Here is a 22,083-nt window from a genome sequence, read left to right on the forward strand (position 1 = left end):
GACCCCCCACTCATCCCTTCCCATCAGACCCCCATATACCCTCACACCCGGGTTAGCAGCATGGACAGACGCCAGAGCACGCAGCCCAGCACACGGGGACGTCTGCCCAGCCCCTGGGGCGGGTGCACCAGCCCTCTGGGTCTGTTCCAAGTTGGAGCCTCTCACGTGAGGCCCAATGTGTCATTTCCAAACAGAAGGAATCTAGCTCCTTCGCAGCAGGGAGGAAGAGCAGGGTGTGGGGCTGGGTGGGTGGGTGGGTGGGTGGGCGTGTGGGCATGTGCAGGGGGCAGGGCATGTATGTGAGGGAAACAGGCGTGTGAATGCCGGGGCATGAGCGTTGGGGCATGGTGCACATGGGTTAGGGGCTCTAAGGTTGGGTGAGGGAAGGAGCCCCAGGAAACAGTGTGCCTTTGTGAGGGTGTGTGTGTGTGTGTGTGTGTGTGTGTGTACCGATGAGTCTGTGTGCAGTGGGTGTGGGTGTTTGTCTCCCTGTATCCGCCTTCTCTCCCATTCTGGACTTTTAGCCTTCCTGGGCTCATTTTCCTCATGTCCTACCTCCTCCCTCTTGGGGCTCAAATTAGGTGCCCTAGTGGAGGGGGGGGCACGCTCCAGGACCTGGTCCAACCCCAGACGCTGCCTGAGGCTTCCCTCCAGCTCCCCCTCCCTTCCTTTTCTCTCTCTCCTCCCTCCCTCTCTTTGCTCTCCTCCTTCCACCCCCCCCAGGCTGGCGTGCCAGGGGGTGGGACATGCCAATCACTGGCTGTGCCTCTCCCGGCTGCCAGCACAGGGCGCAGCTCCCCCCCCCCCCCGGAGCCAGGTGTTTGGGTCCCTGGAGACGCCGCCGGCCCCCCGGGAAGGCAGTGGGGCTGAGGATCCTACAGACCCTTCTCCAGATCCATGGTGAGTACATTTGAGAGGGTTTGGGAGGGGCTCCACTGAGGCGGGGGCGGAAAAAGCAGGGTCCTGGGAGCAAAGCAGAGACCAGGACTAGCAGGAAATGGGGAGGAACTCCAGAGAGAGGAGGGGGCCCAGGAGGGGTCTCGAAGCCAAGGGGACTCTGTAGCATTGGAACTGGCTGCTCCAAACACCCAGTCTCGTGGCTTTGAGCAGATACACCTGATGTTTTTCTGGAGTTCAGCTGGCAAAGGCGATGGAGACCCCCCCCCCCCCTTAGGAAACTGGACCTGGAGCTCAGAGAGATTAAGCTGCTACGTAGCAGACAGAGGACCCAGAATCCCAGGGACAGAGTGGAAAGGGTAGGAGGCCAGAGGGCAGCCCTTGCCACCAGCATCCCGTGGGAGGTTGACACCCCCCCTTCGACATTGGGGTGCCAGTCCCAGAATCTCCTCCTCTTCTCCTTCAGGGAACCCTGAATCCCACCACCCCATCCATTTCCAGTCCCCCCAAGATGGACTGAATCAGGTTGCTGGCCAGATGGACAAGCTGGATGCCAAGGTGGGTATTAGGCCAGAAGCCAGCAGGAGACCAGGCCAAGAGCTCCAGGGCTCTCAGGGAACAAATGGCCACATGGAAGGCCACACCAGCCAGGGAACGTGGCCCTGATGTGTGCAAGGGCCCAGAGGGCCCTCCCTAGGTCCACAGTGTCTTGGACTCCCACAGAGTAGATCTCAGTCCTGTGTCCTGGTCATGTAGGGATACTAATGGGCACCCATGCAGGCCCCCATCTCAGTACCCCCAGACTCCACAATGTAGGCTGGTAGCTAGGAACTGGGTGGTCAGCCCTCATTGGGTCATTCAGATAAGTGCTGCTTCTGGGTTATCAGTGCTAATGAGAGGGATTCACCTCTTGCCACAAAACATACCTACAGCTCCACTCAGGCTGACCCAACCACCAACAACAACCCACCCCCCCACCCCTGCCCAACTGGCCGGAAGGAGTCAGATTGTCTCCTATAGCCGGACAGTCTCCTGTCCCTGGGTAATCAGCTGCTCACTGAGCTGTCAGATAAGAGTTAGTTCTCTGCCCCCTGACCTCAGCCACTAGGCAAGCCATGATCCCTACTGAGATATAGAAGGCAGGGGAGGGGATGGCGAAACAGGGCTGCAGAAAACTTGTCTCTTGTCTCGGGGGCCCGGGCCCTGGAGGTCTGAGAACTAGATCCCCAAGTGCAAAGAGGAGTCCAGAGTGCCAAGATGGGGTTGGGCAGAGGTCACATCAGCCCTTAAAAGAAACCTTCCCATTGAACAGATGGAGAGATTGAGGCCAAGGAAGGAGAAGGGACATGCTTATGGTCTCAGAAGGGTCCCAGCCCAGGAGGGACCCCATTCCCCTCACCCTCAGTTCAGCACTGCACTCCCACCCCCCCAACACACAGCAAGATGATGGGGTGGGGGAGCAGCGAGCGCTGTGAGGCAGGAGCTTCTCCTCCGGAGGGGAGGGCGGGCGGGGAGAGGTGGGTGAATATCTCGCTGAGGTTTCTGCTCTGCTGTGATGCCATGGTGATGCCTAGAAGGATGGGGGAGGGAGGGAGCGAGAAGAAAGGAAATGAGGAGGAGAAGTCGAGGATGGAAGAATAGGGAGCAAGTGGAGAGGATGATGAGGGGTGGAGCACTGCTGATGCCACCTGGCAGAGTGAGGTCTGGGGCCCAGCCTGCTGACTGCTGGCTCTGGCATGGTTTGGCTGAAGTCAGGCAACTGGTTAAAGTCCATCAGCAGTGAGTGTATTTGGCAGTGGTTCTAGGGCTGACGCTCCTGCTCCTCTTCCGGCTCGGCAGCACATTTATGAGTATTCAACTGATGCCTGCTGATCTCCCCAGGGCTAGCTGCCACTCCGGTGGTAACTGTTGAGCCTGGAAATGTGAAAGATTGCATGTGTTTACCCCCTCATTCCCCAGGCCAGGCACAGAGGTAAGAGTTTTGTGTTCCTTTCATGGGTCAAGAGCTACTTCTAGAGAAAAGTTAACCCAGGGGGAGAGAGCCGCCTCTGACAGGCTGGCTTCGGGATTTAGCCTCCAGCAGAAGGGACCAGTCAGAAGACCTGGCCGGAGGAGCGCCCTCCTGTCTGCATATGTAAAGTCCCAGAAGCCCAGCCCTGCAGCCCCTACCTCCTACCTCCTTCTCGTCAAGTATCGCCCATTCTCTCCAGCTATTCCCCACGCTCTGCCAACATCCAGGCCCAGAATCACAAGATGGCTTCGCTCTTCCTCCTGAATCTCTTCCCCAGCACCCCCTCATTCTCCGTCTCCCCTTCACAACTTGGCCAGTGGCGACATTCAGGAAGCCCAAGTGTTCAGGAATCCCTCTCCCCAGCGATGGCTCCCAGCCCCCTTCTTCCTCTGGCCAGCCAGATCCCCAGCCCCTGGGGATTGGTCCAAGGCTCTGGCCATAGACAATCTAGCCTGCTGTTCTAGAGGCTCTGACCTCATCCCTTAACTCTTTAAGCCCAGGCCGACTTTTTCCTTCCCTGACACTGACAGGGCCCATCCTACACCCGTGCCAGTCCTGTCACCTCCCTCAGTTTCCCTGCAGCAGGGGAGTCAGGGTCTCCTTGGTCCGTTTTACAGGTGAGGAGATAGTGACTTGGCAAGGGAGGGGAGGCAAGAACTGGAAGGTGCAGGGTGCCCATACTCTGGAGCCTGACCCCTGTGGGTTCATCCTCATGCCTCTAAGCCTGAAGTCAAACAGAAGGACCCCATGCATATCTCCCTGTGTTTACCCCACAGATATTTATTGAGTGACCATGTGTGCCAAGCAGTGAATGAGGCAGATACAGCCCCTACCCTGCTTCTCAGAGCTACAGCTAGGCCTCCCCCTTCCCATGGCACTGTCATCATACATCACACAGATCAACAACAGACACTGTCACACACACACATGCATACACAACACACAGGGGCCAGATTCTAAAGGAAGGACCGAGTCCTCAGTGACTCAAACTATGGGTTGGCCAGGTCAGTCAAGGTGAACGAGGAGTCCGTGGGGCCCACCATTCTCATATGAGGGATTTATAGTGGGCAGGGGTCCAAAAGGCCTAAATCCCAGTTGCCTCACTGATGAGCTGTCAGGACCTTAAGGTCTCAAAACCTCAGCTGTCGTTTTTGCAAATTGAGGTTAATAAAACCCGCTTCACAAGGAGTTGTAACAGGTCAATTAAATCACGAATATAATGCGTAGAGCCGTGTCTGGTATATGGTAAGCAGTCAGTAAATGCCACTTGCTATGATAAAACTAATGATATTATGCAAAGCTGCCAACAGCCTTCATCAGGAGGCCATGGTCCTAAGCAGAAAAGCACCTCCCTGCTTCATTGCCTCCTTCTGGTACCCCAGACATGAGACCCTCAGAAAATGAGTCCTACTCCATCCCCTCAAAGTTACACCCCCACCCCCACCATTTCTTATTTTCACTCAGCAATGCACACACCCTCACACACACATACAGTCATCCCTACAGAAGGATTATGAAGTTGGGACAGTGACGTGCCCAAGGTCATACAGCAGGGACCAAAGCAGAGCCACCAGGAGCATCCTCCTAAGCAAATCACTGTCCAAGAGAGGTTTGGGGGAAGACCCTTGCTGCTGATGGTGGAAAAAAGGCACAGTTATTGACAGCTCTGTTCTTGGGCTACATCCTAGGGGTTCAAAAGATCCAGGCAGGGCAGCCCTGGTGGTGCAGTGGTTTGGTGCCGCCTACAGCCCAGGGTGTGATCCTGGAGACCCTGGATCGAGTCCCATGTCAGGCTCTCTACATGGAGCCTACTTCTCCCTCTGCCTGTGTCTCTGCCTCTCATTTTCTCTCTGTGTTTCTATGAATAAATAAATAAAATCTTAAAAAAAAAATATCCAGGCAGTGGCAAAAATCAGGGTCCAATTCCCCAGAACCACCACCCGCCTCCAAGTTGTCCCAGATGGGAGACATTAGCCCCTACAGCTCACAGGGGGGTATAAAGGGAAGTAGAAGGAATGTATACGTCGGAGCCTGTAGGGCCCCATAGAATCCCAGCTCCACCACTTCCTGTGAGACCATCAGCAAGTCTCTTAGCCCCATTGGCCTCAGTGTCTTCATCTATGAAATAGAGAGAAGAATCCCCATTGGGATGCCCTGTGGATTAAAGGAAATGATATCATATATCAACTTCCCAGCATGCAAAAGGTAATTAATTATAGTGGTCATCAGTGTGGCTATTAAAATGAGTGAGAGGAAGGGACTTCTACCCATTAAGGAGAGGGACTGCCGGCCCTCTTACCTCCAAGGATCACTTCTCATAGGTCCCCATCCTGAAAGCCTTTTTAAAACTCATCAAAGCTAGGGGCGCCTGGGTAGCTCAGTTGGTTAAGCTGCTGACTTTGGCTCAGGTCATGATCCTGGGGTCCTAGGATGGAGCCTTGCATCGGGCTCCCTAATAATCAGCGGGGAGCCTGCTTCTCCCTCTCCCTCTGCTCCTCCCCCTGCTTATGCTCTCTCACTCTCCCTCTCTCAAATAAATTAAAAAAAAATTTTAATTAAACTCATCAAAGCTATAGCTAGCTTTTTTTAAATTTTTATTTATTTATGATAGTCACACACACAGAGAGAGAGAGAGAGAGAGGCAGAGACACAGGCAGAGGGAGAAGCAGGCTCCATGCACTGGGAGCCCGACGTGGGATTCGATCCCGGGTCTCCAGGATCGCGCCCCGGGCCAAAGGCAGGCGCCAAACTGCTGCGCCACCCAGGGATCCCCTATAGCTAGCTTTAATAAGAGCTTGTGATGGACAGAGGTTGCTATGTCCCCACCCCAAGGAGATGTCATTCCAACCCCATCTGGGAGAACCCAAATGAGCCTTCAGTCTCTGCACCCTCCACTCAAGGATTTGGGTCCCGTATCAGGGCTCTGGAAAATCTCCCCACCTGCCAAGCTAGTCCAAGTCCCCTTCTGTACAAATGAGTAATCTGAGGGGTGCCTGGTTGGCTCAGTTGGTGGAACTTCAACCCTTGATCCTGGGGTTGCACTGAGTGTAGAGCTTTCTTTTTCTAAAAATAATAAATTTAAATAATTATTTTATAATTATTTAAAAATTATAATTATTTTAATTCATGAGAGACACAGAGAGAAAGGCAGAGATGTAGGCAGAGGGAGAAGCAGGCTCCATGCAGGGAGCCCAGTGTGGAACTCGATCCCAGGACCTGGGATCACACCCTGAGCCAAAAGCAGACACTCAGCCACTGAGCCACCACAGTCCCCCTAAATACATTTTTAAAAAGAAAAGAAGAAGAAAAAATAAACAAGAACTCTGGGGCCTAGAGAGGGGCTATGCCAGAGTCTGTAAGCTGAAGGGCGCAGCAAGAGGTGGCTGGGCTATGGATCAGAATGAGGAGCCAGGAATAAGTGGGGAGAGGCTTTGGATGCCATTAGTCCCATAAACTGGCAGATGCAGAGAGGCCAGGGAAGGACAGGTTAAATGATTGCTGAGGATCACACTGCTGGGAAGAGACAGTTTAGAGGGAGGACACACACAAAACTCACTCATCAAGGTAACTAACATTGAAATGTAACATTTTTAAAAATCAACTAGCAAAAAAAAAAAAAAAAAAAAAAACACAATCAAACAGCAAACCAGGCAGCCCACAGGCGGGCCATCTATTTTTGTAAATAAAGTTTCATTGGAACCAGGGCCAGGATCAGGGTGAGTCATGTGTGATAGGATTGTTTGTGTAAGTGCAGGGTTGAACCCTGCCTTTGTTTAAAATTTTGTTCATGATGGATTGTTTTGCATCAATTTCCTTTTTTTTTTTAAGATTTTATTTATTTATTCATGAGAGACACACAGAGAGAGAGAGAAAGAGGCAGAGACACAGGCAGAGGGGGAAGCAGGTTCCATGCAAGGAGCCCAACGTGGGACCCGATCCTGGGACCCCAGGATCACACCCTGGGCCTAAGGCAGGTGCTAAACCATTGAGCCACCCAAGGATCCCCTCTTTTTTTCTTAATGTAATCTCTACACCCAACATGGGGCTCGAACTCACAACCCTGAGATCAAGAGTCACGGGCTCTTCTAACTGAGCCAGCCAAGCGCCCTATCAATTTCCATTATTTATTTATTTATTTAAAGATTTTATTTATTTATTCATGAGACACAAAGAGAGAGACGCAGAGACATAGGCAAAGGGAGAAGCCTGATGCGGGACTCAATCCTAGAACCTCAGGATCATGCCCTGAGCCAAAGGCAGACACTCAACCACTGAGCCACCCAGGCATCCCTTTTTTTTTTTTTTTAAGATTTTATTCATTTATTCATGAGAAACACAGAGAGAGAGAGAGAGAGAGAGAGGCAGGGACACAGGCAGAGAGAAAAGCCGGCTCCATGCAAGGAGCCCGGTGTGGGACTCGATTCTGGGTCTCCAGGATCATGCCCTCCGCCAAAGGCAGGCACCAAACCATCGAGCCACCCAGGGATCCCCCCATTTTTTAAATATTGCATTAAATATCATTTTCTTGACTACTGAGTTTGGGGGTACCTCAAATTTTACACCCAAGGCAAAACTGTCTCCCTTAGGTCCTCCTAGGCCTGGCCCTGCTGCGGTGTGGGACCAGATCCGACACTGGAGGCCTTGGCACTGCATTGAGGGCTGCGCCGCGCCCAGGCAGACAGGATGCTCCTGGAGCTGCCGAGGGTGTGGCCTCTGAGGTCAGCAAACTCATCTTGTCTGACTCAGGCTTTTCAGATCTTGGCCCGGGGAACCACTGGTCCCAAAGCACCAGAGGTTGAGGATCAGGAAAGGGAGGCAGCACCAGGCTATGAGCTAGGAGACTTTGGGATATACCATAACTTCTCCCTTTACTCTGGACCTCAGTTGCTCTGTCTGTGTAATTGGCACTAAACAGCCCTGAGTTCAGGCACCTGGGTGGCTCAGTCAGTTAAGCACCTGCCTTCGGCTCAGGTCATGACCCCAGAGTCAGGGGATCAAGCGTCAGGCTCCCCGCTTCTCTCTCTCCTCTGATCCCATGCTCATTCTCTCTCTCTTTCTGGCTCTCCCCCAAATAAATAAACAAAAATCTTTAAAACAACAACCACAACAACACCACTAAGTTCAGATCAGAGGGACAAGAGTTGTGCAGGGCAACCCTGTCATGGGTGGTGTCATACCCAGAGAAAGCCCCAGCAGGCACAGTCTGATGCCAGCCTCCAGCCCAGCACTTTACTTTGGTTATGGGAAAAGGATGCAGCAAAACTCAGTAAGCAGGCCAAATAATATTTCAGCATAATATTTTTAAGATTCAAATTGGCGGGATCCCTGGGTGGCGCAGCGGTTTGGCGCCTGCCTTTGGCCCGGGGTGTGATCCTGGAGACCCAGGATCGACTCCCACGTCGGGCTCCCTGCATGGAGCCTGCTTCTCCCTCTGCTTGTGTCTCTGCCTCTCTGTCTCTCTCTGTGTGACTATCATGAATAAATAAAATCTTAAAAAAAAAAAAAAACCTTTAATATTCACTGGCTGGCTCAATCAGAAGAGAACATGATTCTTGACCTCATGATCATGACTTTGACACCGTGTTAGGTGTAGGGATTATTACAAAAATAAATTAATACAATTTATTTATTTATTTTTAGATTTTATTTATTTATTCATGAGAGACACAGAGAGAGAGGCAGAGACATAGGCAGAGGGAGAAGCAGGCTCCCTGTGAGGAGGTGTCTCAATAAATACAATTTAAAAAATAAAATTTAAATTGGCATACTGTGGCCTCCAGGCCAGCCATCTGTTTTTATAGATAAAGTTTCATTGGCACAAACAGCTTGGGCTCAGATCTTGGTTCCTACCTTACCTGTGTGATACTGTGCCATTCTCTTGCTTTTTTCAACCTCAGTTTTTCACCTGTGAAATGGAGAGAAGAGCAACCTCAGTCACAGGTGCCCGGTGAAGATTACAGGCAATAATGCACATAAGCACTTTGAGCAGTGACTGCCACTCAAGGAGAACTGAATAATAGCAATGATCATTATCATTATTAGTTGCTATTGTCATAGTATTAGAAATTTTTTTTTAAGATTTTATTCATTTATTCATGAGAGACACAGAGAGAGAGGCAGAGACATAGAGGGAGAAACAGGCTCCTCCAGTGGAGCCTGACGCGGTGGGACTCTGTCCTGCGTCTCCTGAACCATGCCCTGAGCTGAAGGCAGACACTCAACCATTGAGCCACCCAGGCATCCCTAGAAATTTCTTTTAAGTTTATTTATTTAAGTGATTTCTATGCCCAACGTGGGGCTCGAACTCATGACCCCAAGATCAAGAGTCACATGTTCCACTGACTGAGCCACCCAGGCTACCCTGAGAAATTTTTAATCAAAGGAATAGACACTTGGAGCACATGAGTGGCTCAGTCAATTAAGCATCCAACTCTTGATTTCAGCTCAGGTCATGGTCTCAGGGTCCTGGGATCAAGCCTTGCATTGGGCTGCATGCTCAGCAGGGGTTCTACTTGGGATTCTTTTTCTCTCCTTCTCCCTATCCCTCTCCCCTCAAATAAATAAATCTTAAAAATAAAAAAAAAAGCAGACATTCACAGGAGGGAGCCTCCACTAGTACACATGCTAAGAGTCAACGGGGACCTAGTGCTCATCATGTGCCAGGCCTGTCCTGGGGACTCAACGCCCATAGACCCATTTCGGCTTCACAATAATTCCTTGATTTATTAGCTAGGGACTAGTCATTCCCATTTTTCAGCTGAGGAAACCGAGGCTCATGGAAAGTATACCACCGGCAGGTAGTAAATGGTAGAGCCTGTATTCAAATGGAGACAGTCCAGCTCACGCTGTCCAGACTCTTCCACCATGATGTCCCCTGTCTCCTTGATGTGCAAACTGCCCAAAACACAGGCACACACTCATAGCCACAGTCCTTCTGGCTCATTCATTCACACTCCAAAGAGTCCCTCTCAAACACCAACACCATGACCAGCGGAGATGAGCTCCACCACACACCCTCGGTCACACACTGTCCCAGCCATGCACCTCAAGGCCCTCTCCCGCCCCCCCAACAGGCATCGATCTCCTCACAGGCATACAGCACACTAGTCTCTCTGCCACAGACCTGGTCCTGAGGAGCACCGGAGGCTGGTGGGCCCTTGCCTGACATCTCTCCCTTGGAATAGTTCCAATGACACAGCCCCTGAAGCCATAGCTGCAGGTGGGAGAAGACCCCAACTCTTCTGTGGACAGATAGACACCTGAGGCCCAGAACAGGAAGGGACCAGCCAAAACATACAACAGCAAGGCTGTGGCTGAGCATGAGGCAGGGGAGGGCAGGCGCTGAGCAACCCCATCACCAGAAGGTTGCTCAGAGATCTGGCTTTTCCCTTTACCCACCTTTAGTGCCCAGGCTGGACTCAAGTTTCAAGAAAAATGTAGAGAGGGAGGCCTGGGTGGTTCAGCGGTTGAGTGCCCACCTTCAGCCCAGGGTGGGATCCTAGAGTCCCAGGATCGAGTCCCACATCAGGCTCCCCGCAGGGAGCCTGCTTCTCCCTCTGCCTGTGTCTCTGTCTCTCTCTTTCTGTCTCTCATGAATAAATAAATAAAATCTTTTTTTAAAAAAAAAGAAAAATATAGGGGATCTTCCCTTTCCCCTTGCTGTCCCCCTGGGTCCTTGGACCAAAGAACAGAGTGGGGAGACAGAAGGGGGTTCTCACACCTCACCTGGGGCCAGACCCCCACTGGGAACTGAGACCCTTGCCCTCACTACCTGCTTTCACTCCAGACTTTCTACTACCAGGCAGGAGTTCAGGTCCAGCACAAGTCCCCCCGCTGCCCTCCTATAGGGTCTCATTTAGCTCCAAACACTGCCCTCCAACTCTCTCATTTCCTCTCTCTCTCTTTCTATTTCTGTCTCGGTCACACACACGCGCGCACACACACACGGAACCATGCAGACACACCAACATACACCTCCTTCCCCCTATCTTCTCTAGAGCCCTCCCCACCCATCTCCTGCCTTCCCATCTCTCCATATTTGATGGAAGAAGCCTGCTGGAGCTCCACATGCTCAGAGGAAGAGAGAGGTGTGGGTTCTAATCACACTCACCTCCTCTGTCACTGTGGCCAGGTCTTGTAGCTGCTTGGAGCCACAGTTGCCTCAGGGAAATGAGGAGCATAAGAGACCTTCCTCCTAGAGATGTACAACAGTTAAATTAGATAATTCAATTAAGTGCTAGTGCTGTGTCTGGCATGTAGTAACTACCTAGTAAATGAGAGCTTTAATAAAATTGAGTGAAGTGCTTTGAAAATTTGGCAGTGCTGTATACAAAGCGAGTCTCCCAACTCCTGCCATATGAGTTAAGCAAGACAGGAATTAGTAGCAATTTCCCAATGAGAAAATTGAGGCTCAGAGTCTGAATGGTGAAACTGGAAGGAGGGACTCCATCTCGATTCCAAACCACTTCTGCCCCAGTGCTGCTGGCACATCCATTCACGGCTGGGAAAGTGCACTGTAAATGATGGTGTGTGGCCACTGGTGAGAAAGGGTGATGTCTGGCCTAAAGCCCTGAGAAGGCAGAGACTGTGACCCTAGCACCTTCCACCTGGAGATGACCAGCAGCCCAACCAAAGTCCATGTCATCTCTTTTCAGGTGATGACCTCCCCCTGAAGAAGCCCTGTAGTCTGACTAGAAGAAGGGGCTGCCCCCCGCCCGGCCCCAAGCCCCACCGGGCCACCATGAATACCTCGGCCCCACCTGCTGTCAGCCCCAACATCACCGTTCTGGCACCGGGAAAGGGTCCCTGGCAAGTGGCCTTCATCGGGATCACCACAGGCCTCCTGTCCCTGGCCACAGTGACAGGCAACCTGCTGGTTCTCATCTCCTTCAAGGTCAACACTGAGCTCAAGACAGTCAACAACTACTTCCTGCTCAGCCTAGCCTGTGCTGACCTCATCATTGGTACCTTCTCCATGAACCTCTATACCACGTACCTGCTCATGGGCCACTGGGCGCTGGGCACACTGGCCTGCGACCTCTGGCTGGCCCTGGACTACGTGGCTAGCAATGCCTCCGTCATGAACCTGCTGCTCATCAGTTTTGACCGCTACTTCTCCGTGACCCGGCCCCTGAGCTACAGAGCCAAGCGCACACCCCGCCGGGCAGCCCTGATGATCGGCCTGGCCTGGCTGGTCTCCTTCATCCTCTGGGCCCCGGCCATCCTCTTTTGGCAGTACCTGGTAGGGGAGCGGACAGTGCTGGCCGGGCAATGCTACATCCAGTTCCTCTCCCAACCCATCATCACCTTTGGCACAGCCATGGCTGCCTTCTACCTCCCAGTCACGGTCATGTGCACACTCTACTGGCGCATCTACCGGGAGACGGAGAATCGGGCCCGGGAGCTTGCGGCCCTGCAGGGCTCCGAGACTCCCGGTAAGGGGGGCGGCAGCAGCAGCAGCTCCGAGCGATCCCAGCGGGGGACTGAGGGCTCCCCAGAGACCCCTCCGGGCCACTGCTGCCGCTGCTGCCGCACACCCCGGCTGCTGCAGGCCTACAGCTGGAAGGAAGAAGAAGAAGAGGACGAAGGCTCCATGGAGTCCCTCACCTCATCGGAGGGTGAGGAGCCCGGCTCCGAGGTGGTGATCAAGATGCCCATGGTGGATCCCGAGGCACCGGCCCCCACCAAGCAGCCCCCCCGGAGCTCTCCCAATACAGTCAAGAGGCCCACGCGGAAAGGGCGTGAGCGAGCAGGCAAGGGCCAGAAGCCCCGAGGGAAGGAGCAGCTGGCCAAGCGGAAGACCTTCTCGCTGGTCAAGGAAAAGAAGGCGGCTCGGACCCTGAGTGCCATTCTGCTGGCCTTCATCCTCACCTGGACGCCATACAACATTATGGTGCTGGTGTCCACCTTCTGCAAGAACTGTGTTCCCGAGACCCTGTGGGAGCTGGGCTACTGGCTGTGCTACGTCAACAGCACCATCAACCCCATGTGCTACGCGCTCTGCAACAAAGCCTTCCGGGACACCTTCCGCCTGCTGCTGCTCTGCCGCTGGGACAAGCGTCGCTGGCGCAAGATCCCCAAGCGCCCTGGCTCTGTGCACCGCACCCCCTCCCGCCAATGCTGATGACCCCTCACCTGCATCCCACCACCCCAGTCCCTGGGAGAGCAGGGTAGGAAGTGGGCAGGGACTGTGACCTCAGACCCAGGGCCCTGCTCTGTCCTCACCAGGCTTGGGGGGTTGGGGGGGAGCGTCCCCTAGGTCACCTTCCTGGACAGCCTAGAGAGACCCTGCCAACTTACCAAACTTTGCTATTCCCAGGTGGAATGAACCCGAACCCGGGGAACTGGTTTTTCTGTTCCTGCTGGGTGGGAACGGGCTCTTCACCAGGAAAAAGGCTAGGGGAGGAGGATCCAAGCTTGGAACCCTCTGTATGCCTTCAGGCAGGAAATCTGTCGGGAGCCACCAGGGCCGGCCAGGAGAAAGAAGGTTAACATTTCAGTCATCCCTGGCCGAGGGGCTGGCCCAGATTGAGGTGGGAGATGGTCCCCCCTGGGACAACAGCTGGGAACTGACACCAACCACGGAGAGGAAAGCTTGGCTCAAAGGGTGCACCCCAGGCTGGGTATCCCCTCCCCCCGCAGGCACAGCCCATGCTGCTGGGCTTAGGCACACTCTCCAGGATGGTCCAGCCTCCTTACAAATGTCCCAAGAGTGTCCCCAAGGCAAATATCCAAGCATCAGGATGATGCCACCAGAAGAGACCAGCTTGGCTAGTCACAAACCAAGTCCAGAGGCAGCAGCTGGACCAGGCACCAGGTGTTCTGACTGTCCCACTATGTAGTTTTCCTGGGAATGAGGGGCAGGGGTGCCTGCTGTCCAGCCCCACACCTATACCCTCTGCCCCAGAGAAAGCCTCAGTCCCTCCCTCCCTGGCTCACAGCCACCACCTGGGTGGATCTGCTCCACACAGGTCTAGCCAGGCCTCCCGCATGCTGCCTGCCTCCAGCCTGCCCCACACAGGCCTGGCCCAGCCAACGGGTCCTCTCCTGTGAGCTCCCAGTCCGACCCATGCATGGCCTCCCAGGCACCCTCATCTCCAAGCCTAGCCTGGCCCCAAATGTTCTTTCCTTCTATCCTCAGCAAGTGCTGAGTCTGTGAATAAAGCCACATAACTAGCAGGGGCTACGGGGCCTTCTTCGCTGTGTTGGATGGAGGGCCTAGTCTTAGGCCAGGGCAGAACGGGACAGGGAAGGCCCCAGTACTGCTGAATGTGGGCCACTGCTCCAAGGGTGGTCCCAGGAGGGGCAGAACCAAGTCCTGGCTCTGCTGAAACCCATGGGCCCCAGCACTCCAGGGTCCCCGGCTCAGGTGAGTAGGGCTCTCTAATGGGCGGTAGGGAGAGCAGGTGAAATAAATTGCCTTTGCCCATAGCCTAGCATGTTCTTTATCAGCTTTGCCATATGTGGCTGCTCCAAGGCCCTGTTATACCCAGGGAGAGCAGAATTGCTCCTAGGCCCCATGTATAGATGGGGAGACTAAGGCCCAGTGACCCAGGAGGAATATTCAGGGCTACCCTACAAAGCAATACTCAGGCTTCCAGGCAACTCGCAGTCTCCTGACCCCTGGACTACAGACAGAGGACACCTGGGGTCCAGGCCAAAGTACTCCATAAAGGTGACCTTCAGGCCAGGTTCTAAGGCATTTCATTGATGAGGGGACCCTAATGCCTAAAGCATAGAGCAGCAGTTCTCAAAGTGTGGTTATCATTGGGGGTCCTCAAGACCACCCTTAGGTTCAATGATTTGCTGGAAAGTCACACAGAACTCAGCCAAGCTGTTACACTCGTGGTTAAAATTTATTACAGTAAAAAGATATAAATTAAAAGCAGCAAAGGAGGGGTGCCTGGGTGGTTCAGTCGGTGAAGCATCCCACTCTTGATTTCAGTTCAGGTCACAATCTCAGGGTTGTGGGATCAAGCCTCATGTCAGGCTGCACGGTGGGCATGGAGCTTGCTTAGGATCTCTCTCCCTCTCCCTCTGCCTCCCCCTCTCTAGGGAAAAAAAAAAAATCAGCAAACAATAATGGCACCTAGGGCAGAGTCTAGGAGAGACCAGGTGCAAGCTTCTAGTCATCTTCTCCCAATGGAGTCATGGGTACAGCATCTAATTCTTCTATGTGACAACATGCATGACGTCCTGCCAACCACAGGGCTTACCTGAGCCATGGTGTCCAATGTTTCTACTGGAAACTGCTCATGTAAAGCATGGCTGACCTTAGCTACTTAATCTCCAGCCCCTCCGGAGGCTAATCTGATACCACAAGGCCCAGGGCCCCAGGTAGGCAAAGAGACTTTTATCAGGGCCTTAGGGGTGCTCTCCCAGGAGCCAGGCAAGGACCAAACCTTTCTTTGGAATGTGCAGGGTTTGGACAACCCAGACCTCCCGGGTTATTAATCCTTGAAGGAACTGCAGTCCCTGCCAGTAACATCAGCATCACCCAGGAACTCATTAGATCTGTAAGTTCTCGGGGTCACTCCAGATTTACTGAATCAGAAACTCTAGGGGTAGAGCCCAGCCATGCGTTTCAACAAGCCCTCCAGGTGTTGTGATGCTGGCTGAAGTTTTAGAAATGCTGGCCAGAGGAATGAGATCCTAGGTGGGGCTAACCATTTGCAGAGAAGCCATGGAAAATTACCCCACACACAGCTGTCAGGACTCCAGGAAGCCTTTGAAAAAGAAACTTTCAACACTATGGGCAGGGACGATCCACTAAAGAGGTGGGATGGGACAGGCTGGCCAGGAGCTGGCAGGAGCACTACCCCGGGGAGGGTGACCCTAGGACGCTGACCCCAGACCCCTCTCCCTCCTGCACAGTTTTCTGGGTTGTCAGTTCTAGACTCTGGGAGCACCCCTTCCTCACCACTGCTCCCTCATAGCACTGAGTCCGCTTTAGGGTTAAATGCCCTACCCTGTGGCAAAGGCACTGGAACAGAAGTCTTGGTGGCACAGAGACCGAGAAAGCCCCAGCAATGTTGGGAGAGCAGTAGTGCTGCAATCAGATCCAGCTTTCCTGGAAGCCAAGAGTGGGAGGTATCCGCATCAGAATGGGGCTTGCAAGTGCACACTTGTCCCGGGTCCCAGGTGCAGGTTCTACCTGCCCGTGGCCCCTCACCACACAACCCTAGGGAGGTCTCTCACTTTCAGTGTCCTCAAGAGGAATGAGTTCCTCCCAGAAGAGTGAAGAGGGTGGGCCAGAAAAGAAAACACCTCCGTGGCTCTACTAAGACTAGTGTTACCACCAGACGAGGGTGTTCTCAGGTAAAGGCCAGAAACCAAGTGGTTTCAGACCCATACCTTTCCCTACACCTCCAGCAGTGGCTTTATAGAGTCTAGAGTCCCATGCTCTCTGCCAACCCAGAGGGAAGAAATGGGGCTTGCAAAAAGAAGTGTCAGGGGGCAAGCCTGGGGGGAGGGGAGAGGGCATGTGATCCAGGAAGGCTTCATCCTAGAAATGGAGCCTGTGCCCTGCAAGCCTCTGAAGCAAGATTCCTTCAAACTCAGCTGCCAGAAGACAGAGGAAACAGCTTGAGCTTGACCAGAGAGGGTGGCTGGCCATGGCATCAGTCCACCCCAAACACTACATACACCCCCTCCCGCCCTGAGGGAGTCTTTCTTGGCCCCAGAAACAAGGGCTGTTTCGCAGATGAACAGGAAGCAGGGAAAGAATGAGGTGGCTTTGTGAGTGCCACCTCCTCCCCTTACCAAGTTGAAGCAGGCCTAGAGAAGGAGCACCCCTTAGGCCTTTGTCCTCAGGGCCGCTCCCATCGTATCACTTGAGCGTCATCTGCAGGCAACCAAGGGTATAGCCCCATCAAGAATCATGACACTTAGAACCTGCTGGGACGGCATCCCAGAGAACAGGACATAGGGCAAAAGATACAGTAGATGGTCTTGGCCACCTCAGCAACTGCCCCCACATCTCAGTAGGAACCCAAGGCCCTGGAAGGACCAGGTCGCTTGGCTACTGCGCTAAACCCGCCGAGGCAAGCCCAACCTCTTTCCTGCATGCCAGCTTCACCAGACAAGTAGGAGAGGGCTCAGGGGAGACTTGGCATCCCAGGACAGACCCCACATGTCTCCCAGTGCCTACCCCAGGCTTTTGGAATCCTCAGTTTCATTTCTTGGAACCTGGCCCTGCTTTTACAGAACAGATGCTGATCCAACTGGACGTTCAGACAGGTACCTGCTCACCTTGACAACATGAAGGTTTTTGAAGCCCAGGTGTCCCACACCAGCCTCAGGCTCTAAAGACTTTGAGGTGATGTCTTTGTTCTTAGCATCTTTGTAACACATGCCAACTACATAACTCCAGTAATCAGACTATCACACAAAATAGGCCTGAAAATTACTGTCTCTATTCCTGCCAGTCCGCATACTTCCTCCGCCCCTCAGGTCTACTCCCCCTCTTGGTGTTCCTGGCCTGGCTAGCACCACCATCCACCCAGCACTCAATCCATAAATCTGTGAGTCATCTTGGACTCCTTCTCCTTTTCACTCCATGTACCAGTTGGTCAGTCCACCCCCCGAACAGTTCCTGAATTCATCCAGTGCTGTCCATCTGTCCTGTCACCATCCCAGTGCAAGAGTTCCTGAATGCTAAAATTATCCTTCAGAGGTTAACAAACTTTTTCTGTAAAGGGCCAGATAGTAAATATTTTAGGCTATGTGGACCAAGAGGCAAAATTAAGGATATAATGTAGGTACTTCTGTATTATAGTCTCTGTCACAACTATTCAGTTCTGCCATTGTAGGCAAAAGCAGCCATACACAATACATAAAATGAATGAATATGGCTGAGTTCCAATAAAACTTTATTTAGATTCCACAGAGCTTTGAATTGCATATAATGCTCATGTGCCACAAAACATTATTCTTCTCTTGATTTTTTTTCAGCCCTTTAAAAATGCAAAACCCATTCTTCACTCATAATGAGTACAAAAACAGGCCAACCAGCTGTAGTTTGCCAACCCCTGACTTAATTGATCCCGTTCCCATTCATTCGCCATGCTTCAGTCAAAGTGATTTTGCCAAAACATAGCTCTGATGGTGCCAACCCCTTGCTAACAACTAGCCAGTAGCTTGAGATAAAAATGCAAGCTCCTCAGCCTCCCAACAGCCTCTGTTCAGCCCTACTTCCTTCTTGAGCCTCTTCTGTGACTCCTCACCCTCACTGACCCTAGACAGACCCTGAAATTCTCCTGGTCCGAGAAGCACCCCAGCCCACTCATTCATGCTTTTCACTTCTTCTGGCTCCTCTGCCTAGAATTTTCTTGCCCCATTAAAGTAGAAAAATTCTGTTTCCTTTATTTACATTCTACTTACAAAATTTCTGACACCAAGTGGTGGGTGTTTGTTTTTTCCACACCAGCCAATTCTCCAGCATCAGCCAGGTGTTTGACACTATCTACCTGTGGTTAACATCAGATCCCACAAGTTAGGGGCTCGGGACCACAAGATGTCCCCCTCTCCCCCACCAATCTCAAGTAGTGGGTCATGAGGGTACCCATACTTCTGTCTGATTGGGATACATATTGGAATTCCCACAACTCCATCCTCAGGTTCAGTAATATGCTCACAGAATTCAGATAAACATATTGACTGGTGGAGGAGAGGAGACGATAAAGGAAAGGGTGATTAAAAAAAAGGATGATAATAGAGGAGATGATAAAGGAGAATGGACAGATGAATGGTGAGATCCCGAAGGATCTCAAGCACAGGAGCTTCCGTTCCTGTGGAGCTAGGGGGCACCACCCTGTTAGCAACATGAATGTGTTCACCCACTGGGAAACCCTCTGAATCCAATACTGTAGGGATTTTTATGGAGGCTCCATGATGTAGGTGTGATGGATTGTTGACTCAATCTCTATCCCCTCTATCTTACCCCCAGCTGATATGCTATAAGTCTCCCTCCAGCCGTGAATGGGAAGATCCTGGATGTTTATTCATACCTCTCCCCTCTCCTCAAACTTCCAACCTTGGGGAGGCCCCAATCCTCACTCTCAGCAGGTGACCTCATTTCCTATTTCACCAAGTAAATAAAAAACAATCTGGGAGTGGAATTTCACAAACTCCCACAGGTCTACCCAGCTACTTTGTCCTGGCATGTATGCCTCCTATGTGACAGTGCAGGACCACCAGCCCTCCTCCCCTATCCCCACCCTAGATCCTGTCCCCTCTCCCTCCCACCAAGGCATCTACCCAGCAAGTGTCATCCCTCTGGCATCTCTCCCTCTTGCCCTAAGCAAATGTGCTGTGGCTGCTCGCATGCTAAAGAAACCAAAGACTTCTGGTCCGGTCTTCCCCCTGCTACTCACTCCCTCCTGTCTCTCTCTTCCTTAATAGCCCCCACCCATGGGCATAGACTCCCAACTCTCTCCTCGGATCCTCCACGAAGCCCCTTCGAAGTTGGCTTTTGCCCCAGCCTCAACCAAAACTGCTTTCATCAGGGTCACCAAAGCACTCCATGCTGATAAACCTAAGGGCCAAGCCTCTGTCCTCCCTCCAGCCCCCAGCAGAGTCGTTCACAGCATCTCCCCAATGCCAGGCCTCCAGGGTGCGCCCTTCCACCTACCCCCTACCCCTCTCTTGCAGGGTCTGTTGCCAGCCCGTCTCTGACCCTGTGAAGGGCTTACTCCTCTTCTCTGCCTTCTCTACACCTACCCTACTGCCCCTCTGACATTTTGGGGCTCTCCGTGCCAGCAGCACCCATGACGCCCAGATTTGAATCTCCAGTTCAGGTCACTGCACCAACACTGGCGCACATGTCCTACTAACATCCTGACATCCCCACCTAGGTGTCTGTCAAACCCCAGAAGCAGCAAGGCCCAAACTGACCTGCTCATTTCCCCTGTAAAGCCTCTTCCCCACTTCAGCAAAGGCACCCTTCTGCCAGTCTTCTAGTTGCTCTGGCCAAAACCCTGTAATCATCCTGACTCCTCTACATGTGGGCACCCCCGGGCTGATCAGCACCCTGCTGTGGACTGGGAAAGGGTGCCCTCAGTGCAGGGACTTGGGGCCTGAACTTCAGCGTCCCCCATACCCCATCTGGAGACTCTATGTCCAGCTGTGTGCACATATTGGCAGCGTGTCCCCTGGTGGCAGCCTCCCAGGCTGCTCCAGTTAAAGGAAAATTATCCTTCCTGCTGCTTGGCACTTGCTTCCTGCCCGTTTTGCAAGTCTGGTCCTGCCTCGTCCTGGCAGTTCCTGATGGCCTTTCAACAAATTCTTTTGCTGCTTAAGAAAGCCAGGAACAATAAAAAAAAAAAAAAAAGAAAGAAAGAAAGAAAAGAACAGAAAAGAAAAGAAAACCAGGAACAGGGATCCCTGGGTGCTCAGTGGTTAAGTGTCTACCTTTGGCTCAGGTCGTGATCCTGGGTCTGGGGATCGAGTCCCACGTTGGGCTCCCTGCATGGAGCCTGCTTCTCCCTCTGCCTGTGTCTCTGTCTGTGTGTGTGTATGTGTGTGTGTGTGTGTGTCATGAATAAATAAATAAAATCTTTAAAAAAAAAAGAAAAAGAAAAGCAGGAACACCCACTGATACTATCTAGAAACTTGTACAAATCCCTCCTACCCTTAGAATCAGAAAACCTCATTTCTCCTTCATCCCCTGGAAGAGCCCTGGGGGGGACTGCCAGAAGACACCAAAGATGTCAGCAAACTGAAAGGTCACCCGCCACAGCTCTGCTCTAGCTGACACCAACCTGTCTCTTCTTCCTGCCTTCCTATCCCCACCCCTGGGCTCTGTTCTCTTCTGGGGGTCCCACCTCCATTTCCGTCCTGCTAATGGTGCCAGTCCTCAGGGCTCCAACCTCTCCCTTCCACCCTTTTCACTCGACTTGCTCACCAGAGCATCATTCACACTCATGGTATGCAAACACACACACACCCCGCCGCGCCCCCACCCGCTGCTAGCTACAGACCCTCCCCTGCGGAAAGCCTCCACCTGCAAGTCCAAGAGCATACACACTCAGCACATCTACCAGGAGCTGATCCCCTTCCCACCCACAGCTGCTTCTCTTCCTGCCTCCCCTACCCAGCTTGAGAGCCCCAGCCACCCCCACAAACACCTAAGCTAGAAACTCAGGAGCCACAACACAGCTACCTTCTCCCTTTCATTCACATCCATCCCTCCTAGACACTCATGAAATCCCAGAGCTGCTTCTCTTGAACCATCTCTCCAAGCTATCTCCTCTCCTACCCCGCAGCCTCTGCCTCCTTAACCTCCGAATCATCCCAGGCTGTTCCAACAGCCTCCTAAAGGGCTCCTGGCCACCCTCAACTTCTTTCACAACAGCAGAGCCAGAGCAAGCTTTCTGAAACTCGGACCTGACTATGTCACTCCCTACCAAGGGCTTCTCAACCAGTGAGAGCAGTGTTCCTTTCTCATTCTTATCTGAGCGTTTACAAAGATTCTGATGTCCTTTCCCAGACCTGGTGAAACAGGACATCCAGGAGAAAAACCAGAACTTCTTTGCCCTAATCTTTGTCTTCAGACATAACTCAGCAAGTCTGGAAAACATTGATCTAGTGATTCCCAAACTGCTGTGGGAATCATTTCAGAAAGCTGGTTAAAAATCAGCTCCCGGGGGCAGCCCAGGTGGCTTAGCGGTTTAGCACCACCTTCAGCCCAGGGCGTGATCCTGGAGACCCAGGATCACGATTGAGTCCCACATCAAGCTCCCTGCATGGAGCCTGCTTCTCCCTCTGCCTGTGTCTCTGCCTCTGTGTATGTGTGTGTGTGTCTCATGAATAAATAAATAAAATATATGTTTTTTTAAATTTCAACTCCCAGGGGCACCTGAGTGGCTCCATTGTTAAGGGTCTGCAGCTCAGGTCATGATTCTGGGGTCCTGGGATAGAGCCCGTGTGTCAGGCACCCTGTTCATCAAGAAGCCTGCTTCTTTCTCTCCCTCTGCCCCGCCCACACACACAGGTGCTCTCTCTCAAATAAATGAGTTAAAAATTTTCTTTTAAATAAAATTAGTGATGCCTGGGCGGCCCAGAGATTGAGCATCTGCCTTCGGCTCAGGGTGTGATCCCAGAGTATTGGGATCGAGTCCCACATCGGGCTGAGCTTATGTGTCTGCCTCTCTGTGTGTCTCTCATGAATAAATAAA

The 22,083-nt window shown here is 52.5% G+C and overlaps 1 protein-coding gene and 1 long non-coding RNA gene across 4 annotated transcripts; one reads left to right on the forward strand and one right to left on the reverse strand.

Annotated features, from left to right (window-relative positions):
• Positions 1-309: 309 nt before the first annotated feature.
• CHRM1 (cholinergic receptor muscarinic 1) lies at positions 310-14,295 on the forward strand. 2 transcript variants are annotated; one of them, XM_055308880.1, is made up of 3 exons: positions 310-900; positions 1,364-1,455; positions 11,563-14,295. In XM_055308880.1, the coding sequence occupies exon 3, from the start codon at positions 11,649-11,651 to the stop codon at positions 13,029-13,031; it is 1,383 nt and encodes a 460-aa protein (XP_055164855.1). In that variant the 5' UTR covers positions 310-900; positions 1,364-1,455; positions 11,563-11,648; the 3' UTR covers positions 13,032-14,295. The 2 variants fall into 2 exon arrangements, with proteins under 2 accessions (XP_055164855.1, XP_055164863.1); XM_055308888.1 differs by lacking the exon at positions 1,364-1,455 and having other exon boundaries at positions 806-900.
• Positions 2,411-20,401, reverse strand: LOC129499198 (uncharacterized). 2 transcript variants are annotated; one of them, XR_008662316.1, is made up of 4 exons: positions 20,318-20,401; positions 11,019-11,102; positions 8,764-8,813; positions 2,411-2,811 (listed from the first exon to the last, which is right to left on the reverse strand). It is a non-coding gene; the product is annotated as an uncharacterized LOC129499198 (long non-coding RNA). The 2 variants fall into 2 exon arrangements; XR_008662315.1 differs by lacking the exon at positions 20,318-20,401 and adding an exon at positions 19,802-19,857.
• Between the last annotated feature and the right edge of the window lie 1,682 nt (positions 20,402-22,083).

Source organism: Nyctereutes procyonoides, unplaced genomic scaffold, assembly GCF_905146905.1.
Source record: "Nyctereutes procyonoides isolate TBG_1078 unplaced genomic scaffold, NYPRO_anot_genome, whole genome shotgun sequence".
Lineage (NCBI taxonomy): Eukaryota > Metazoa > Chordata > Mammalia > Carnivora > Canidae > Nyctereutes > Nyctereutes procyonoides.